Genomic DNA, 20,822 nt, shown 5'->3' on the forward strand with positions numbered 1-20,822 from the left:
CTAGGTTCTTCATGACCTTTTTTTTTTTTTTTTTTTAGATTCCATATATATGTGTTAGCATACGGTATTTGTTTTTCTCTTTCTGACTTACTTCACTCTGTATGACAGACTCTAGGTCCATCCACCTCACTACAAATAACTCAATTTCATTTCTTTTTATGGCTGAGTAATATTCCATTGTATATATGTGCCACATCTTCTTTATCCATTCATCTGTCGATGGGCACTTAGGTTGCTTCCATGTTCTGGCTATTGTAAATAGAGCTGCAATGAAAATTGTGGTACATGACTCTTTTTGAATTATGGTTTTCTCAGGGTATATGCCCAGGAGTGGGATTGCTGGGTCATATGGTAGTTCTATTTTTAGTTTTTTAAGGAACCTCCATACTGTTCTCCATAGTGGCTGTATCAATTTACATTCCCACCCACAGTGCAAGAGGGTTCCCTTTTCTCCACACCCTCTCCAGCATTTATTGTTTGTAGATTTTTTGATGATGGCCATTCTGACTGGTGTGAGGTGATACCTCATTGTAGTTTTGATTTGCATTTCTCTAATGATTAGTGGTGCTGAGCATTCTTTCACGTGTTTGTTGGCAATCTGTATATCTTCTTTGGAGAAATGTCTATTTAGGTCTTCTGCCCATTTTTAGATTGGGTTGTTTGTTTTTTTGATATTGAGCTGCATGAGCTGCTTGTAAAATTTGGAGATTAACCCTTTGTCAGTTGCTTCATTTGCAAATATTTTCTCCCATTCTGAGGGTTGTCTTTTCATCTTGTTTATGGTTTCCTTTGCTGTGCAAAAGCTTTTAAGTTTCATTAGGTCCCATTTGTTTTTGTTTTTATTTCCATTTCTCTAGGAGGTGGGTCAAAAAGGATCTTGCTGTGATTTATGTCATAGAGTGTTCTGCCTATGTTTTCCTCTAAGAGTTTGATAGTGTCTGGCCTTACATTTAGGTCTTTAATCCATTTTGAGTTTAGTTTTGTGTATGGTGTTAGGGAGTGTTCTAATTTCATTCTTTTACATGTAGCCATCCAGTTTTCCCAGCACCACTTATTGAAGAGGCTGTCTTTTCTCCATTGTATATTCTTGCCTCCTTTATCAAAGATAAGGTGACCATATGTGCATGGGTTTATCTCTGGGCTTTCTGTCCTGTTCCATTGATCTATATTTCTGTTTTTGTGCCAGCACCATATTTTCTTGATTACTGTAGCTTTGTAGTATAGTCTGAAATCAGGGAGCCTGATTCCTCCAGCTCCGTTTTTCTTTCTCAAGATTGCTTTGGCTATTCGGGGTCTTTTGTGTTTCCATATAAATTGTGCAATTTTTTGTTCTAGTTCTGTGAAAAACGCCAGTGGTAGTTTGATAGGGATTGTATTGAATCTGTAGATTGCTTTGGATAATATAGTCATTTTCACAATGTTGATTCTTCCAATCCAAGAATGTGGTATATCTCTCCATCTGTTTGTATTGTCTTTAATTTCTTTCATCAGTGTCTTATAGTTTTCTGCATACAGGTCTTTTGTCTCCTTAGGTAGGTTTATTCCTAGGTATTTTATTCTTTTTGTTGCAGTGGTAAATGGGAGTGTTTTCTTAATTTCACTTTCAGATTTTTCATCATTAGTGTATAGGAATGCAAGAGATTTCTGTGCATTAGTTTTGTATCCTGCTACTTTACGAAATTCATTGATTAGTTCTAGTAGTTTTCTGGTAGCATCTTTAGGATTCTCTATGTATAGTATCATGTCATCTGCAAACAGTGACAGCTTTACTTCTTCTTTTCTGATTTGGATTCCTTTTATTTCTTTTTCTTCTCTGATTGCTGTGGCTAAAACTTCCAAAACTATGTTGAATAATAGTGGTGAGAGTGGGCAACCTTGTCTTGTTCCTGATCTTAGTGGAAATGGTTTCAGTTTTTCACCGTTGAGGACGATGTTGGCTGTGGGTTTGTCATATATGGCCTTTATTATGTTGTGGTAAGTTCCCTCTATGCCTACTTTCTGGAGGGTTTTTATCATAAATGGGTGTTGAATTTTGTCAAAAGCTTTTTCTGCATCTATTGAGATGATCATATGGTTTTTATTTTTCAATTTGTTAATATGGTGTATCACATTGATTTGCGTATATTGAAGTATCCTTGCATTCCTGGGATAAACCCCACTTGATCATGGTGTATGATCCTTTTAATGTGCTGTTGGATTCTGTTTGCTAGTATTTTGTTGAGGATTTTTGCGTCTATGTTCATCAGTGTTATTGTCCTGTAGTTTTCTTTCTTTGTGACATCTTTGTCTGGTTTTGGTATCAGGGTCTTGAAAATTTTTTAGAATTACATTTTGTTTTTGAGTATATCTCCTTGTATAGCTTTTTAAAAAAAAATAAATTGGCTGCTATATGTATTATATATATATAACTTATCATAGCCTACTGATGTCATTATTTACCAGTTTGAGTGAAGTATGGAAACCCTACCTCTCTTTAATTCTCTGTTCTCTTTCTCATTTATAATATAATTGCTTAACATATTTCCTGTACATACCTTTAGAACCAGATCAGACAGTGTTATAATTTTTTCAACAGTCAAACATAATTTAGAAAACTTAAGAGGAGAAGGAATGTCTGTTGATTTTAGCCACATTTTCACCATCCCTGCTATTTCTTCCTTCCAGATATTCCAAGGTTTCTTTTTTATTGCTTCCCTTCTGTTTAGAGAACTTCCTTTAGCCATTCTTTTAGAGTAGTAAGTCTACTGGTGACAAACTTTTAGTTTTCCTTTGTCTGAGAGTGTCTTAATTTCCCCTTCATTCCTGAAGGATATTTTTTTCTGGGTATAGAATTCTTGGTCAACAGTCCTTTTCATCCAACATTTGAAAAATAGGGTATCACTTCCTTCCTGCCTCCATGGTTTCTGATGAGAAATCTGCTATCATTTGAATTGTTTTTTTCCCTTATAGGTAAAGTGTCATTTTTCTTTAGCTGTATTCAAGATTTTTTTGTCTTTAGATTTCAGAAGTTTAATTATGATCTGTCTTCACGTGGATTTCTTTGGGTTTATCTTGTTTGGGGTTTGCTTAGTTTCTTGAATTTGTATGTTTATGTCTCTTAACAAATCTGGGAAGTTTTCAGCCATTATTCCTTTGTGTACTTTTTAAGCCCTGCTTTCTTTCTCCTCTCCTTCTGGGACTCCAATGACAGGAATCTTAGATCTTTTGTTATAGTCTCACAGGTCCCTGAGGCTCCATTTTTTTTTTTTTTCCAGTCTATTTTCTCTGTGTTGTTCATATTGGGTAATTTCTATTGTTCTGTCTTTCAGCTCACTGATATTCTTTCCTCTGTCTTCTTCATTCTGCTCTTGAGTCCATCCACTGAACTTTTCATTTCCATTACTACATTTTATAGTTCTAATATTTCCACTTGGTTCTTCTTTATATCTTGTTTCTTTGCTGAAGCTATTTTTTCCCATTTGTTTAAAGCATGTTCATAATTGTTTGTTGAAGACTTTTTATCATGGCTGCTTTAAAATATGTCAGATAATTCTAATATCTCTCATCTCAGTACTGGTATCTATTGATTGTTTTTTATCATTGTTTGAAATCATCTTGGTTCATGGTATGATGAGAGATTTTTAAAAATTGGAATCTGGACATTTTTGTATTATGAGACTCTGAATCTTAATTTAAAACTTCTGTTTTAACTGACTTCTGTTTTAACTGACTTTCTCTTACATTGCTTTGGCATAGAAGGGAGAAGTAGGTCTTCATTGCTGCCAGGTAGAGTTTCAGATTTCACACTTCACCTCCATTGACAACCAAGGGACACAGAGCTTCTCTTTACTGTTAGGTGGGGATGTGAGTTCCAGCTCCCTGCATGGTCTCCACTGATACTATGGTGGATGTGGCCTCATTACTGCTGGGTAATGGTTAAAGTGCTGACTCTCTACTAGGCCTCCTCTGACTTAACCATGTAGGAACGAAGAAGGGTGCCTCTTTTCTGCCGGGTGAGAGTGAATTCCAGGTTCTCTGCTGACACCATGGTCTTTACTGACACCAGGGAGGGGTAGGAGGACTCATTACTGGCTGGTGGGGAAGAAAGTCATAGTTTCCTATTTGATCTTCTGTGACACCACCTGGCAGGGGTGTTGGGGCCACTTGTTATAACCTTGTGAGGATGGAAGTCTAGGTTCCCCACTCAGCCTTGGCATGGTGGGCAGTAGGACCACAGTGTTGTCTGTGGTGTTTGGCTAGAGTGGAGCAGTTATTGTCTAAAAGTTTTCTTGCTAGGCTGCCCCTTTCCTTTGGCTAGCAGGAGCAGGCTTTTATTGAGGCTTCTTATTTTATTTATTTATTTATTTAGTTAGTTATGGCTGTGTTGGGTCTTCGTTTCTGTGCGAGGGCTTCCTCTAGTTGTGGCAAGCGGGGGCCACTCTTCATCGCAGTGCGCAGGCCTCTCACTATCGCGGCCTCTCTTGTTGCGGAGCACAGGCTCCAGACGCGCAGGCTCAGTAATTGTGGCTCACGGGCCCTTTTGCTCCGCTGCATGTGGGATCTTCCCGGACCAGCGCTCGAACCCGTGTCCCCTGCATTGGCAGGCAGATTCTCAACCACTGCGCCACCAGGGAAGCCCGAGGCTTCTTATTATTTTTATTTTGTGGCCCAATTTGGCATTTCCAAATTGCTGGTTCTTCAGCTCCAAGTCTGGGATAAATGAGGCAAAAAGAAAACCCAAGGGACTCACTGCAGTGTTGTTCCTTGGGTCCTGCCATTCCTAGGCAGTTTGCTTTCTTCTTTCCGCCTCTCAAAGTTATCTTATGTTTGTTTTATGTATAATTTCTAGGGTTTATAGTTGTACTAGGAATGGTGAAAGTATATCTACTCTACCTTCCTAGAAGTAAAATTCCATCAGTGTATTTTTCATGTCAGGTATTGTATTTTTCATCTCTAGAAGTTCCATTTGGGTCTTTCTTATATTCCACTTCTCTCATTATATTTTATTTGCCTTTAGTCTTAAATGTATGAAGCATATTTATAACTGTTTTAATTCCACCATCACTGTCATTTCTAGGAAGATTTCTCTTGGTTTGGGGTAACATTTTCCTGTCTCTCTTTATGTCTCTTTTTTATGGTAATATTTAAATGGGTATCAGACATTGGGAATTTTATGTTGTTTAGTGTTTATTTTTTTAAAAAGATATAGCTGTTTATTTTTTGGCTGCATCAGGTCTTAGTTGCGGCATGCAGGATCTTTGTTGCGGTGCATGGGCTCTTCATTGGGGTGCGAGGGCTTCTCTTTAGTTGTGTGTGTGTTTTCTCTCTCTAGTTGTGGCGCGTGGGCTCTGTAGTTTGCGGCACACAGGCTCAGTAGTTGCAGCGCGTGGGCTTAGTTGCCCTGCAGTATGTGGGATCTTAGTTCCCCAACCAGGGATCGAACCCGCGTCCCCTGCATTGGAACATGGATTCTTTACCACTGGACCACAAGGGAAGTCCCAGATTTTTAAACAAATTTTTATTTGGCTGCACTGGGTTTTTAGTTGCTGCGTGCAGGATCTTTGTTGTGGCATGTGGGATCTTTAGTTGCGGCATGCAGGATCTAGTTCCCTGACCGGGGGTCGAACCCAGGCCCCTTGCATTGGGAGCGTGGAGTCTTAACCGCTGGACCATCAGGGAAGTCCCTAGTGTTAGATTTTATGTTTGTTGAGTTTCTTTCATGAGTGTAGGTCTTGGTTCTGGCATACTTGGTATTAGTTTGATCCTTTCAAGGCTTGCTTTCAAGCTTTGCATGATGGTCCAGAGTAGCCTTTATTCTAATGTCCTTTTGAGGACTCTACCTGGTGCTGTACCCACACTGGCTGTCAGGAACACAAAACATTCCCAATATTGTGTGAGCTCTGGGAATTGTTTGGCTTACTTCTTTCTGGTGTTTCCCCCACGCCTGGCCTCATGGAGTTTCACCTGATGCATGCACAGATCAGTATTCAGACAAAGATTTGAGGGGACCCGCCGCAGATCTTCAAAGCTCTCTGTATCATTCCCTCATCTACAGTGTTCTGCTTCTCAATTTCTCGCCAACTTATCCTCATCAACTCTAATCTCTGTCTTCTCCACTCACTGAGACTGCTGGCTTTACTTGGGTTCCCCCTTCTGCACTGCTCACAACAGTACAGTGCAGGAAACTACCTCTAGGCTGTAAACTCAGGCAGTCAAAGGGCTCATCTCATTTGTTTCCCTTTTCTTAGTTAACAGTGTTCTACCCTACCTGCTTTCCAATACCTATAAACATTTCTTTTTCTTTTTTTTTTTCTTTTTTTGGCTGCACTGTGTGGCTTGCGGGATCTTAGTTCCCCGACCAGGGATCGAATCTTGGCCCACAGCAGGACCGCCAGGCAATTCCCTATAAACATTTCTTTTTAAATGTTTTTTCTGGCTTTATAGCTATTTATAGTGGGAGAGCGATTTGGGTAGCGGTAATTCCTTTATGGGTAGAAGTGGAAATCTTTCTGAGTCAGTTTTTCAGCTGGAAACAACTAATGAAAGAAGATGCTAGGTCCCTAGGAGAAAGGACCATGAAACATCATGTCAAGAGTATAAGGTAATAATTCCCCCAGTCCTATCCTGTAGGGACTTATGACCATTTATTTGCATAATACACTTTGGAGAAAGAGGAATATCCAACTATTTCAAGACTGTTGGATACAGGGTCCTATTTGACTTTGAAACCAAGTATCTGAAACATCATCATGGCCCCCTGTTAGAGTAGCAGTGTATGGGGGCTAGGTAACAAATGTATTCCAGGCCCAGGTCTGGCTCTTAGTAAGTCTACTGGGTTCACAGATCCACCTAGTGGTCATTTCACCTGTCCTTAATTGGACTGTTGAAATGGACATAGTTGATAGTTGGTAGACCTACATTAACCACGACAGGTTAAGAGCTATCATAGTGAGAAAGGCCAACATGAAGTTCCTGAAATTGCCTCCACCATCTCAGGCTAAAATAATAAATTAAAAAATATCACATTAGTGCCCCTCTTCAAGACCTAAAGGATGCAGGAATGGTGGTCCCCACCATAATGCCATTTAATTCACCAGTCTGGCCTCTGCTAAAACCAGACAGGTCCTGGAGAATGACAGTGGATTATGGTAATCTCAGTCAAGTAATTTCAATTTTATCTGCCGTGCCAAATGTGGTTTCTTTGCTGGAGCAGATTAACAGCCTCAGGTAGGCAGTAGGTGACCGTTAATCTGAGCAATATATTCTTTTCCATCTCTATAAGAAACGAGGATCAAAGTTTGCTTTCACTATTGAGATGAGCAATAAAATACAATTTACAGTCTTGCACCTGAAACATGTAAACGCTCCCACGTCTGTCATAATATAATCTGAAGAGACTTGGACCATCTGGACGTTCCATAGAATACCACATTACTCTATTGCTGACATCATGGTAATTGTACAGGATGAGCAAGAAATAGCAAGTCCACTGGAGGCCTTGATAGGATAAACATTCTCAAGTGGTGGTACATAAACCCTGCAAATGTTCAGGGAAGTTTTGAGATTCAGTAGTTTGGACAATGCTAGGACATTTCCTCCAAAGTAAAGGAAAAATTTTGTATCTCACACATCTCGCCACTAAGAGGGGGCACAGTGCCTGGGTAACATCTTCAAGGTCTACAGATGATAGCTTATTCCCCACTTGGGAATACTGCTCTGACTCATATATTGGGTGACACAAAAGATAGTGAGGCCTAGAGCAGGAGGATTCAGCAGCAGGTCCAGACCGTGGTGCAAATGTTCCTGTTGACCGTGGTGCAAATGTTCCTGTTGCTTTGGTCCACAAGACACCCTATTGTATTAAAGGCATCAGTGATGAGAAAAGATGCCACATGCTGTTTATGGCAAGCCGCAATGGGAAGTCACACATAGACCCCTACCGTGCTTGAGCAAGGCCATGCCTTCTGAAAGGGTATTTTTGAAAAGATATCTCCTGTTGTGCTACTGAGTCCTGGTTGAAACAAAGTGCTTCAAGTGATCATGTAGCCAAAAATGCCTATTATGACCTGGGTTCTCTCAGACCCAAGTCATAAGATTGGATGGGTCCATCAGCAGCACTTCGTAAGATGAAAGTGATATGCATAGAACTGGGCATAAGCTGGGCTGGAAGGTCAAAGCAAGCTGCATAAGCAGGTGGCCAGACCCCTGTCACCCACCACTATTGCACTGCTGCTGCTTTTTCAGTTCACATCTATAGCCACATGGAGTGGAGGAATCCCTCATGACCATATGACAAAAGGCTGGGCTTGGCTAATATATGCGTTGTCTCTGTAGGTGGAAGTAAGCTGAAAATACTGTGGATGTACTATGGCCCCACTTTGGGGTAGCCTTGAAATATAGCAGTGAGGGGAAATCTTCCCAATGGGCAGAGCTTCAGGCAGTACACCTGCCTGAGGAAAGAACACAGACTCACAGACAATGGTGAATGGCTTGGCTGGTTGATCAGGAGCCTAGAAGAAAAATTTGAAGGCTGAAGACAAGGAAGCCTGAGGAAAAGGCATGTAGTTTACTTGAGAATGGGTACAGTGTATGATGATCTTTGTACTGCACGTTAATTCCCACCAGAGAACATCCACCACAGAAAAGTCACCAAACCACCAAGTAGATTGAATGACTTAGCCAGTTGATGTTAGCCAGTCTCGGTCATTGGCACCCCAATGATGGCAAAATGGGCCTGTGAATGGAGAAGCCATGATGGAAACTATGCATGGGCCCAACATCATGGCCTCACCAAGGCTGATCTAGCTACAGCTACTGTGACTGACTGTCCAACTCATCAGCAACAGACACCAACACTAAGTCCCTGACATGTCACCATTCTTCAAGGAAACCATCCAGCCACTTGGTGGTAAGTTCATTACATTGACTCCCTGCTACCCTGAAAGGGTCATTGTTCCATCTTGACCTAAATTGTTGTGTATTATGGGTATGGGTTTACCTTTCCTGCCACCATCATCCAAGGGCTTACAGAATATTTGATCCATTGGCATGAGATCTTGCGTAACAGTGCACTGGACCAAGAGACCACGTTATAGCAAGGAGGTACAGCACTGGGTACATATCATAAGCTGCATGGTCTGATCATATACCACACTATCCAGAAGCAACCCACCTGATACAATGGAACGTCTTGTTAAGGGCACAGCTGAGACACCAGCTTGGAGATGACACCCTGTAAAGATGAGACACTGTCCTCCAGGATGCAGTATATACCCTGGATCAACAGACAACCTAGAGTGCTATCTCCAAGTAAAATATATGGGTCTGGGAAACAGGGGTTGGATATAGGAGCAGCCCACCATTACTATCACTCTCAGTGACCCAACTGGGGAAAACTATACCTACTATCCCAGCTCTGAGCTCTGAGGACTTAGAAGTCCTGCTTCCCAGAAGGGGAATATTTCCACCAGTGGACACACTAAAAGTCTCATTAAACTTTAAGCTATGGCTGCCACCAGATTACTTCTGATCACTATCAAAAGACGAGGTTAAGGAGAGGAATCACTATCCTGGCAGGAGTAACTGACCCTGACCATCAGGAGGTAGGGCTGTTATTACACAGTGGGGACAAGGCAGAATATATTTGGCACCCAGGTCATCCACTTAGGTATCTCTTGCTCCTCTCTTGCCTAATTTTGATGGTAAACGGACAAGCTGCAGTCATGGCCTGAGAAGGGCATGATGACCAGGTACCTTATCACGTAACCCATGTGGACTAACAGAAGTATAAATTGAGGGGGTGTGGGGAAGAATCTAGAATGGGTAGTAGGAGGTAAGTACCAGTTGTAGACTTAGGCTACAGCAGCAGGGGCTGTAGTCTGTCCCAGATCTTCCTCCAAGTTTTCCCAGGAAAGGAAGCCCATCAGGATCCTGAAGGGATCGTTTTAGAACTTATGAACAAACTGATCTGACAGCACAAGAAGTGGACTGTAGTGGAGACTATGGTATGCTGCCCAGATGGTTCCCTTCAGCACCGAAGCACTCACTTCCCAAGCTGCTGAGAATGTGCACAGCTCTGAGTTCCCCTCTGGGAACTGCCTGTGCCTGAAATCAGTCACCTCACCCAAGACCCTTTCCTGGTCAGCGTGGGGGGGGTCTATAGGTCTGGCCACCTGCCTCAACATGGTACACACCTAGATGGCTCAAGCCACCCTAGCTTGAGCTCCCCAGGGGACTAAGGCCTTTGTTGAGACTGCGTCAGCTCAACTTCTCCCTCTACCGAATTTTGCTTCCTTCACTCCCCAACAGGTGTTAATCTAGAGGACGCCCCCAGTAAACTTCCTGCACCCAAATCTCCAACTCAGTCTGTTTTGCCGGGAACTCACCTCATGACAAGTATTTGGACGCTTTTTGAGATTCGCTCTGTGGAATGTTGCTCCTGTTGCTCAGTTTCAGAGAGCTTCATCATGGTGATGGTGGTGGTGTGGAAAGATGCAGTATTAAGTGAGCTTTCCATTTCAAGGACAGCAGGGATTGATGGCAAATCTGACAATCAAATGGCAATTGCAAACAATACTAGTGCTCGACCTGTTACAGAGTTCTGGCAAGTGTGAGGTTGGATACAGATATTAGTGCAACTACTGATGACAGAACTCTCAATAGCAGGGATGGCTTTGTGTGGATGAAAGTAATTAGTTGGCTTGGCAAGGCAGGTGAGCTCACATAGGATGACAGAAACCAATTTCTCTGGTAAGGGTAGCAATAGAGTCAATGGTCTCATCTTTATCCTTCCTAAACTGCAAAATCTCCTATTTATTTGAGTGACTCTGGCACAATCCACTTGTCAACAGTTGGTCTTTTTTCCAGGAATGGACCTTGAACTTACACAGAACTATCAATCTACTTGCCTCATCTCCTATTCCGTAATTACCTACGAACTAGCCCCATATCTTAACCTCAGTCTGGAAACCAAGGTATTTTCTTTTTCAAAATTTCAGGAGCTGGTTGAAGAAATAAAACAGAAGTTCCCTTTTTAAACTTATTTCATCCCATCATCATTTTCTCCAACAATTTCCCTTAGGCCTTATTCAGATCTCCTTAGAAAAGTAGACTCCATTGTGCTTATTTGTACTGAGGGCTTTATTAGCATACCTAGTAAGTTTTAAGACCATAAGGCATATCAACTTGTTGAGTAATTTGTCCATAGCAACTGTGGGCTGTAGACTGCAAATGTATTCTCTTTTTTCCTTTTTAGCAGTAAACCCCAGTGGCTCAAGAGGACATCCCAATTAGAGGTCCCGTCCCTAGTCTACTCAGTCCAGTAAACAACACCTAAAAAGAACACAACCTCTTTATTTTTTTTTCAGATACAAATGTGTAGTTTGGATGATGAGAATGAGCTAGCTCTATCATTTATTCCAATGAATTCCAATGTAGGAAGAGGCTAAATAGATCTAGACTCTTTTGGTCTATTAATATTTAGCTTATCAAATCTACAGCCTGGTACTTCTGGAGTAGGCCTGCCCCAATAACGCTAGATGGGATAACCGCTGAAGATGGCAAATATAGACAATTCAACGTATATTCAGTCTAGTCTGCTGTCGCTGTCTCCATATGCTTTCTAAAATTCCATGTTTGGTCAGAGCTGGGAGTGATATCACGGTGCTGGCCCATCTTCGCTCCACCACTCCTCTGATTCTGCTTTGCTGCTTTCGAGGTAGAACAGGTTCAGATGGTCTGGGAGCTTGTGGGGGCCATGCCCTTGGCAGCTTGCTGGGCTAACCAGTACTTATATCTTTTGGTCTTGGGCCTCTCAAAGTTCACCACAGACATAGGTACCCTCACAGTATCAAGCCCATTTACCTGTACACAAAACAACAGGAATCTTCAGATCAGTGGGGCAGATACGAACTAACACCATCCAATCCCAGCTTTCTACCCAGTGAGAAAAAGGAGACAGGATGTGAGACACTCACCGTCACCTCACACCAGTACTCGCCCCTCTGTGTGATAGGCTCTTCTGGTAACTTTAATGCATGTGGGGCAACCACAACACCAAGCTGCAAAAAACATCACAGCCAAAGGGAGCTCTGTTTACATGGTTGCCACTCCAGGCAACCTCTAGATTTTCCTCTACATGGGTGAATAAAACTGGGGGGTTTACCCTGGCTGATCCCATGGAAAGGCACAAACCTCCATAAACAGTGGCAGAATAACTCAGTCCTAATTTCTCAGAAAGGGAGGTGGAGTCACAAAGAGAAACAGGGCTTGAGATCAAACTCACTTCATCCACAAAAGTAAAAATTCTCCAGTGAGTCACATTTCCTCAGGTTTTCCCTAGCTAGAGAAAATAAATGATCCCACCATCTTCTCCTATCAGTCTTCAGATTCTATGTGACCATCCTTAGTTATTTCCCTCCCACACCCCTGCAAACCAATCAAGAACGCTTTCCCTAAGTTGGACAGCCGCATGTAAATCAGCGAAGTTATTAGAACACTTCCTCACACCATACACAAAAATAAACTCAAAATGGCTTAAAGACTTAAAATATAAGACAGGACAACATAAAACTCCTAGAAGAGAACGTAGGCAAAACATTCTGACATAAATCGTACCAATGTTTTCCTAGGTCAGTATCCCAAGGCAATAGAAATAAAAGCAAAAGTAAACAATTGAGACCGTTTACAAGCTTTTGCACAGCAAAGGAAACCATAAACAAAACGAAAAGACAACCTATGGACTGGGAGAAAATATTTGTAAATGAAGCTACTGACAAGGGCTTAATTTCCAATATACTACCAGCTCAAACAACTCAACAACAAAAAAACAACCTAATCAAAAAAAATGGGCAGAAGACCTAAACAGACATTTCTTCAAAGGAGACATACTAATGGCCGACAGGCACATGAAAAGATGCTCAACATCGCTATTAGAGAAATGCAAATCAAAAGTACAATGAACTACCACCTCACACTGGTCAGAATGGCCATCATTAAAAAGTCTACAGATAGGACTTCCCTGGTGGCACAGTGGTTGAGAATCTGCCTGCTAATGCAGGGGACACGGGTTCGAGCCCTGGTCTGGGAAGATCCCACATGCCACGGAGCAACTAGGCCCGTGAGCCACAATTACTGAGCGTCTGGAGCCTGTGCTCTGCAACAAGAGAGGCCGCGATAGTGAGAGGCCCGCGCACTGCGATGAAGAGTGGCCCCCACTTGCTGCAACTAGAGAAAGCCCTCGCACAGAAACAAAGACCCAACACAGCCATAAAAAAAAAAAAAAAGTCTACAGATAACAAATGCTGGAGAGGGTGTGGAGAAAAGGGAACCTTTCTACACTGTTGGTGGGAATGTAAATTGGTACAGCCACTATGGAAAACAGTATGGAGATTCCTTAAAAAACTAAAAATAGAGCTACCATATGATCCAGCAATCCCACTCCTGGGCATGTATCTGGACAAAACTATAATTCAGGGCTTCCCTGGTGGCGCAGTGGTTGAGAATCTGCCTGCCAATGCAGGGGACACTGGTTCGAGCCCTGGTCTGGGAAGATCCCACATGCCGTGGAGCAACTGGGCCCGTGAGCCACGATTACTGAGCCTGCGCGTCTGGAGCCTGTGCTCCGCAACAAGCGAGGCTGCGATAGTGAGAGGCCCGCGCACTGCGATGAAGAGTGGCCCCCACTTGCCACAACTAGAGAAAGCCCTCGCACAGAAACGAAGACCCAACACAGCCATAAATAAATAAATAAATAAAGTTAAAAAATGATCTGTTTGTACTTTAAAAAAAAAAAACAAAAACTATAATTCAAAAAGATACATGCACCTCTCTGTTCACAGCAGGTCTATTCACAATAGCCAAGACATGGAAACAACCTATATGTCCATCAACAGATGAATGGAAAAAGAAGATGTGGTACGTATATACAATGGAATACTACTCAGCCATAAAAAAGAATGAAATAATGCCATTTGCAACAACATAGATGAATCTAGAGATTATCATACTAAGTGAACTAATAAAGACAAATGCCACATAATATCACTTATATGTGGAATCTAAAATATGACACAAATGATGTATGAAACAGGACTTCCCTGGTGGCGCAGTGGTTAAGAATCCACCTGCCAATGCAGGGGACACAGGTTCGAGCCCTGGTGCGGGAAGATCCCACATGCCGCGGAGCAAATAAGCCCATGTGCCACAACTACTGAGTCTGCGCTCTAGAGCCCATGAGCCACAGCTGAGCCTGCACGCCACAACTACTGAAGCCTGCGCGCCTAGAGCCCGTGCTCCACAACAAGAGAAGCCACCGCAATGAGAAGCCTGCGCACCGCAACTAGAGAAAGCCTACGCGCAGCAACGAAGACCCAACGCAGCCAAAAATAAATAAATAAATAAATAAATAAATAAATTTATATTAGAAAAAAGATCTATGAAACAGGAACAGACTCACAAACGTAGAGAACAGGCTTGTGGTTGCCAAGGGGCAGGTTGCATTGATTTACATGAGGCTGTCCAACTTAGGGAAAGCGTTCTTGATTGGTTTACACGGGTGTGGAAGGGAAATGACTTGTGGTTGCCAGGTGGGGGAGGGATGGATTGGGAGTTTGGGATTAGCAGACGCAAACTATTATGTATAGAATGGATAAAAAACAAAGTCCTAATGTATAGCACAGGGAACTATATTCAATATCCTGTAAAAAACCATAATAAAAAAATATGAAAAAGGATGTATATATATGTATAACTGAATCACTTTGCTGTACAGCAAAAGATTAACACCACATTGTAAATCAACTATACTTCCATTAAAAAAAAAATGCTTCCCGTAACTCCAGCTGGATGATCACACCCTTTCCTAACAGAGGGATCAATCCTGGGGTAGCTTCTTCTTCCCAGGGGTAGTTTCCACCCTCAGGGGTATAGTAGTGTTTGGGAATACTCACATTTCTGAGGAAGTGGCGGGCAACTATTTCAGGGTTTAGCTCCCATTTGACATTGTTCTTCATTCCTACCTGCAGGTGACATCTTCTCAGAAATCTCACTGTCTGAGAGGAATTATACACAGAAGATAGGTTAGAGTTGTAATCAAGGAGAGGAAACATGTTAGCAAGAGGCCAAGAGCCACACAGTCTGAGAGTTCAGGCAAAGCACAATTTCTGCCTCATAGCCAAGATAGGTGAGATGATGAATACGAAAGATAAAAATTCTCATTGTCTCAAGGCTGATATTATGGAAAGATGTTTTAGCGATGCTCTGGAAGGAAATGCTGCCTATACGTGGCTATTCCTAAGCAAGGAGAAACAGGCCATGTCAAAGTTAGGCTCATCAGGGACTTCCCTGGTGGTCCAGTGGGTAAGACTCCGTACTCCCAATGCAGGGGGGCCCGGGTTCGATCCCTGGTCGGGGAACTAGATCCCACATGCACGCTGCAATTAAGAAGTCTGCATGTTGCAACTAAGACCTGGCGCAGCCGAAAGAAAGAGAAAATTTTTTTAAAAATTTAAAAAGTGTTTTTAAAAAAACCCCCCAAAACCAAGGTTAGGCTCACCAATGGGGGCCGCTGGTATATCTCAGGATGGAATGATTTTCATAGACTGTTTTAACACAATATTCTGGCCCTTCAATCCCACCCCTACACCATAACGATTCCTCCCTGCTTACAGAACGAAGTATAAGTTCATTAGCTGAGGATTAAAGATGTTTTGTAAATCATGCCCCAACCCTCTTTCCAGTCATATATTTCCTAATAGAAGTCCTCTGTTTTAGCTAGACTGGTCTACTTTCTATTTTAAAACATGCTTTAACTGAGATATCACCTCACACCTGTCAGAATGGCTATCATCAAAAAGAACACAAATAACAAATGTTGGCGAGGATGTAGAAGAAAGGGAACCTTCATACACTGTTGGTGGGAGTGTAAGTTTGTGCAGCCACTGTGGAAAACAGTACAGCGGTTTCTCAAAAAACTAAAACTATGACCCAGCAATTCCACTCCTGGGTATATGTCCAAAAAAAACAAAAACACTAATTTGAAAAGATACGTGCACACCAATGTTCACAGCCGCATTATTTACAATTGCCAAGATATGGAAGCAACCTAAGTGTCCATCAACAGATGAACTGATAAAGAAGATGTAGTATATACGTGTATATACACACACACACACAAATATGTATGTGCATACACATACACAATGGAATACTAAGCCATAAAGAAGAACAAAATCTTGCCATTTGCAACAACAAGGATGGACTTGGAGGGCATTATGCTAAGTGAAGTAAGTCAGAGAAAGACAAATATTGTATGATAACTTACATGTGGAATCTAAAAAATACAACAAACCAGTGAACATAACAAAAAAGAAACAGATGCACAGATATAGAGTGTAAGACAGGCTACAAGGATGTATTCTACAACATGGGGAATATAGCCAATATTTTGTAATAACTGTAAATGAAGTGTAACCTTTAAAAACTGCATAAATTTTTTAAAAAATTAAACAACAACAACAACGTGCCTTAACTATCTACTTTTTCTCCCTTAAGAATACCTTTCCCACCCTCCTAGTCTATCCAAAGCCTACTAATCCCATAAGGCCTAATTCTATCCCATCTGAAAAAAATCCTTTCCCAATCACCCTAATCCATTTTGGTCCATGTCACTCATAATTTACTGCCTTGAGTTTATCACTTTCTCACGTGTCTATGTTCTCTCCAACTTGTCTGTAAACAACCCCGAAGGCAGAGTCCTCATCTCACTTTTCCATGGGTCCCCTGGTACCCAGGTTGGGGCCTCCCTCAATAAACTAGAGCACTTCACCCAACAGATCAGGATATCCTAGGATATCTCAATACCAGTTATGGTAGCCACAACACTTCCCCTTGCCCCTACCTTGTGCTTGAAATCAGAAGACCTCAAGGAAATCAAGAAGTCTTTCAGGAAGAGGTTGGTGACTTTGTAGGTGACCAATAAATAAAGATTTTCTATGTTTCTACTCACCGTCTCACCTGCCTTGGTCTGGATCTTCTCTAATTTTCCTTCTTGTCTCAGCTAGAAAAGAAAGTTACAGATGAAAAAAAAAAAAAAGAAAAATGAGTTTGTGGTAACTAATGACAAACTCTTGCTACACTCGGCATAGGCTGGGCTTCTGAATTCCTGTTCTTCTAGCCCCTACTTCATCTGAAAATGAAGTAGGGACTCGAAGAAGTTGCTACAGGTAATCTTAAGGTTTTACTTCCTCCAAGTCCCTCTGCCGTCTTCTGGGCTCACCAATTTCTCCTCTTCAAACAGCTTCCTGTTTTCAGGAGATGCATATACAGCCAGTCCTTGAGGAAGTAGTCGATTACGGCCTACAGATTTTTTCACTGAGACCAGGTCACCTCGCACTCCAAGTTCTGCCAACAGAGAACAGAGACACTGGATCAGAATTATCGAGCAGTCCCTAAAAAACGAGACGATCGAAGGAAAAAAGACCTCTTATTCTCTCACAGTGCTTATTCTTCCTAGAAGAAATATTAGCATTCACTAGGATGACACTTAAGAGATTTCTAATTCATTTCTTTAGGACCTGATTTAGAAACTTAATATTCCCTGTACAAAGTGAAGCACTGTCCCATCACGGGATTTCAGTATCTGTGGCACATACTGTCAGGCCTCTTTCTCCCCACACACTGTTAATGATGCTGCTGCATTCCTGTTCTGATTTTCTATGTAGGAGGCCAATGTCACCATCACAGTACTTTTTGTGGCTTCCTCTTCTCAAACATGAGCTGGTCATTCCCCCAAATTAGTGAAAAGGCAGAAAAAAGCTGATGCCAAACAGGCCCAGCCTGAGACAGGAAGCACCTCTGCCGGGGCCTTACCCTCCACCGACTGCGTGAGGATGAGCTCCAGGTTGTCTTTGGGCCGGTGTTTCGTGTCCTCCGCCAGCTTGTAGACGCGGTGCCGCCGGTGCAGGCGCGGCTTCCGGCCCTCTCCCGCTAGCGGCACCTTCCACCAGCGCTCCACAATGACCGTGCCCTGGCGGCCGGGGGAGCGAGCGTGAGCAAGTCTCCACGGAGAAGCCTCCTCCTCTGGCCGCCGGCCCCTCAAGGAAAGCCCACCACCCGCAGGCCGGGGCCCCACCAGGTCTCAACGCGCCCCAGTCAAGGAGCCCCAGAACGCACACCAGGCCCTCACCCGACCGTGAGACAGGCTGAAGTCGCGCTCCGAGCCGGAGGTGCCCCCTTCAAGTCGCGGCCGGAGGAGCTCCCAAACCCCTCCTCGCACCAGCCGCTCAGTGCCCGCCCGCAGCAGAGCTCTCCCCGAGGCCGCCGCCATGTTCTCGGGCGCGGACAGAGGCGTAGAAGGCCCCCGGCGCCGGCGGCAGGAAAGGCCCCCACCGGGTGCCCGCGGAGCGCCTGAGCCGGCGCGGCTCTGTCCGAGCTGAGCCCGGGGGAAGCCCTGGGGAAGCCCGGGGGAAGCCCGGGCCCGGATTGGGCTGCGACTTGGCTGCCTCGAGACCAGAGATCTGGGATGAATGCTCCACGATTCAGCATTCCTCTACTCCCTTCTCCCAATTTCTTTTCGAGGGGAGGGACACCCGTAGCCACTGACACATAGTGGAGTGACTGTTAGGTGCACTGACACCGGGAAAGACACCCTCTCCCTCTTGGCTTCACTTTGTCTTTAAGATGGGGGCTTCGACTGAGCTCTAGTAGTTCTCTGAGGGCACTTCCAATTCTGACATTCTGTGATAACTGAATGCTGAGGGGAGAGGGTGCTGCTCTCATTTTTCCTTACTTCAAACCTGCCTAAAAGTGGTGGAAGGATGGGATCCTCTGGAAAACTTGCAAGCCCCAGGAAGTCGTCTAATCCTTAATCGTGACACTGCAGTATTTAGGCTCATGTTTAAAGAATTCTAAATCACAAGGGAGACGGTTCCCTCCGTGGAGGGTCTCAGTACTGGGGAGCAAACCATATAAATGGAGTGAATAGGGTCTGTTTGGCAGAAGAGATTTATGGAAAGATGCTCTATACATCATGTTATTTGACACATAAACAGCCTTTGACCAGTAGTCCCTCCTAATTACACTTTTTTAGCTTCCAGGACACCAATTTGTTTTTATCTCCTTCCTACTTCACTATTTTCCTTCACAGTCTCCTTTGCTGATTTCTCTTTTATTCCCCACTTCTCAGAGTGCCCCCAGGACTCAGTTTTTGGATCTTTACTCTTCTCAATGTACACACTCTTGGCGATCCCATTCAGTCTCATGGCTTAACATACCATTTATATGCCAATGACTTCAAATTTCTGTCTTCACCCTAGTCTTCTAAACTCCAGACATGAATATCCAACTGTGTGTCATCTTCCCCTTATAGGTCTAATGGACAATTCAAAGTTAACATGCTCCAAACTAAATCCATCTCTATACCCTGCCCCATAGTGCCTCACCTGCAGCCTTTCCCCTCTCAGTTGATGGTAACTCCATTCTTTCAGTTCTTGGACTCAACTTCTCTCCTACGCCAGGAAATCCTGTGGGTGCTACCTTTATACTATTTCCAGAATCCAGCCACATCCCATCACCTGCAATGCTCCACCCTGGAATAAGACACTATCTTTCTCCTGGATTACTGCAATAGTCTCCTAACAAACATCGTTTAAAGCTCTACAGTTTATTTACAATACAACAGTCAGAATCTTTCTAAAACCACAAGTCAGATCATGTCTCTTCTACCCAAAACCTGCAATGACTTCCCCCTATACTCAGAGTAAAAGAAAAAAGCCAGACAATGGTCTACAAGGCCCTACAATGATCTGGCCCCATTAGCTCTCTTCTTTTTATACTCTCCCTATAGCTTATACTACTCCACCCACAGTGGACTCCTGGCTGTTTGTGGAAAACATTTGACACATTCTCCTTAGGGCTTTTGCACTGGCTGTTGCTTTGACACAGAATGCTTTTACCCTCAGATGTTCACTTGGCCTAAATCCCTCACCCTCTTCAGGTCTTTGATTATATGTCACCTTTTCAATGAGGCCTATTTAGATCACCCTATTTATTACTGCAACTGCCCCACCCCCTTCACACTCCTGATCCTTCTTTATTCTACTCTATTTTCCTCCATAGCAGCTATCATCTAACATATGAAATAATTTTCTTGTGCTTAGTGTTTAGGTTTGTTCTTTCACTGTTAGAAGTTCCATGGGGCAGGGGATCTTTGTTTTGTTTACTGTGTATCCTAAGCTCATAGTAGGCCCTCAATAAATATTTGTTAAATGGATGAATAAATGAATATGCAGAGGTCTCAAACTGGTGGCCCCAGAACCAAATTTGACTCACCATGTTGATTTTTTTTTTAATCAACAATTTTTATTTTTTAAGTTAGTAGCCAATATTTTTTAAAAATTTGAGAAATTTATCACAAAAATCTATCTTTCCAGTTTCTGTTGAAAAATCATATGATCTGGTACCACTGAGTCTGCATTCCTGCATGGCAGCTGTTTGGAGCTATTGTGTCACTTTTTTTTAGGGTGTGAGCTTTTCATTTGGCTTCAGCCCCGCCCCGCAGCTCCACTAATTTCCATTAATTGTCCAGGCCCCCGGAGGCATTTGGTTTGTGATTCCTATCCTATAAGGCAATGAGAAAGTTCAACAACGTGTAGCACCACTGGCTTATTAAAGGTAGGGATGATAATAAAAATATTTAACTGATAGGAACCAGGAACAAACCAGTCAGGTCAGATGCTGGATCAGGGCCTTAGAAGCTTCCTGCAGTGTCAGACCCCAACCCTTTAGTTGCTGAAGTGTGTGTTTGCACATGCACATGCCAGAGAGGAGCCCACATTGTGTGGGCA

At 42.9% G+C, this 20,822-nt stretch overlaps 1 protein-coding gene across 1 annotated transcript; it reads right to left on the reverse strand.

The window, feature by feature from the left end:
* Positions 1 to 8,525: 8,525 nt before the first annotated feature.
* MRPL9 (mitochondrial ribosomal protein L9) lies at positions 8,526 to 19,238 on the reverse strand. Its single transcript, XM_036866410.1, has 8 exons — positions 19,104 to 19,238; positions 18,164 to 18,427; positions 17,848 to 18,004; positions 17,255 to 17,379; positions 16,985 to 17,035; positions 14,928 to 15,029; positions 11,955 to 12,038; positions 8,526 to 11,841 (listed from the first exon to the last, which is right to left on the reverse strand). The coding sequence occupies exons 1-8, from the start codon at positions 19,236 to 19,238 to the stop codon at positions 11,707 to 11,709; spliced, it is 1,053 nt and encodes a 350-aa protein (XP_036722305.1). The 3' UTR covers positions 8,526 to 11,706.
* Positions 19,239 to 20,822: the final 1,584 nt, after the last annotated feature.

The sequence above is a fragment of the Balaenoptera musculus genome, chromosome 1 (assembly GCF_009873245.2).
Source record: "Balaenoptera musculus isolate JJ_BM4_2016_0621 chromosome 1, mBalMus1.pri.v3, whole genome shotgun sequence".
Classification (NCBI taxonomy): domain Eukaryota; kingdom Metazoa; phylum Chordata; class Mammalia; order Artiodactyla; family Balaenopteridae; genus Balaenoptera; species Balaenoptera musculus.

Bases quoted from the DNA above. Each gene is read 5' to 3' on its own strand.
- MRPL9 (XM_036866410.1), bottom strand. From the start codon at position 19,238: ATGAGACTGAATGGGATCGCCAAGAGTGTGTACATTGAGAAGAGTAAA. The intron at 18,428-19,103 runs GTAGGAAGGAGA...GGGCTTCCCCAG, and splicing joins CTGTGAAGGAAAATAGTGAA to GGCTTCCCCCGGGCTCAGCT. The intron at 18,005-18,163 runs GTGAGGGCCTGG...CCCGGCCGCCAG, and splicing joins TCAGCCTGTCTCACGGTCGG to GGCACGGTCATTGTGGAGCG.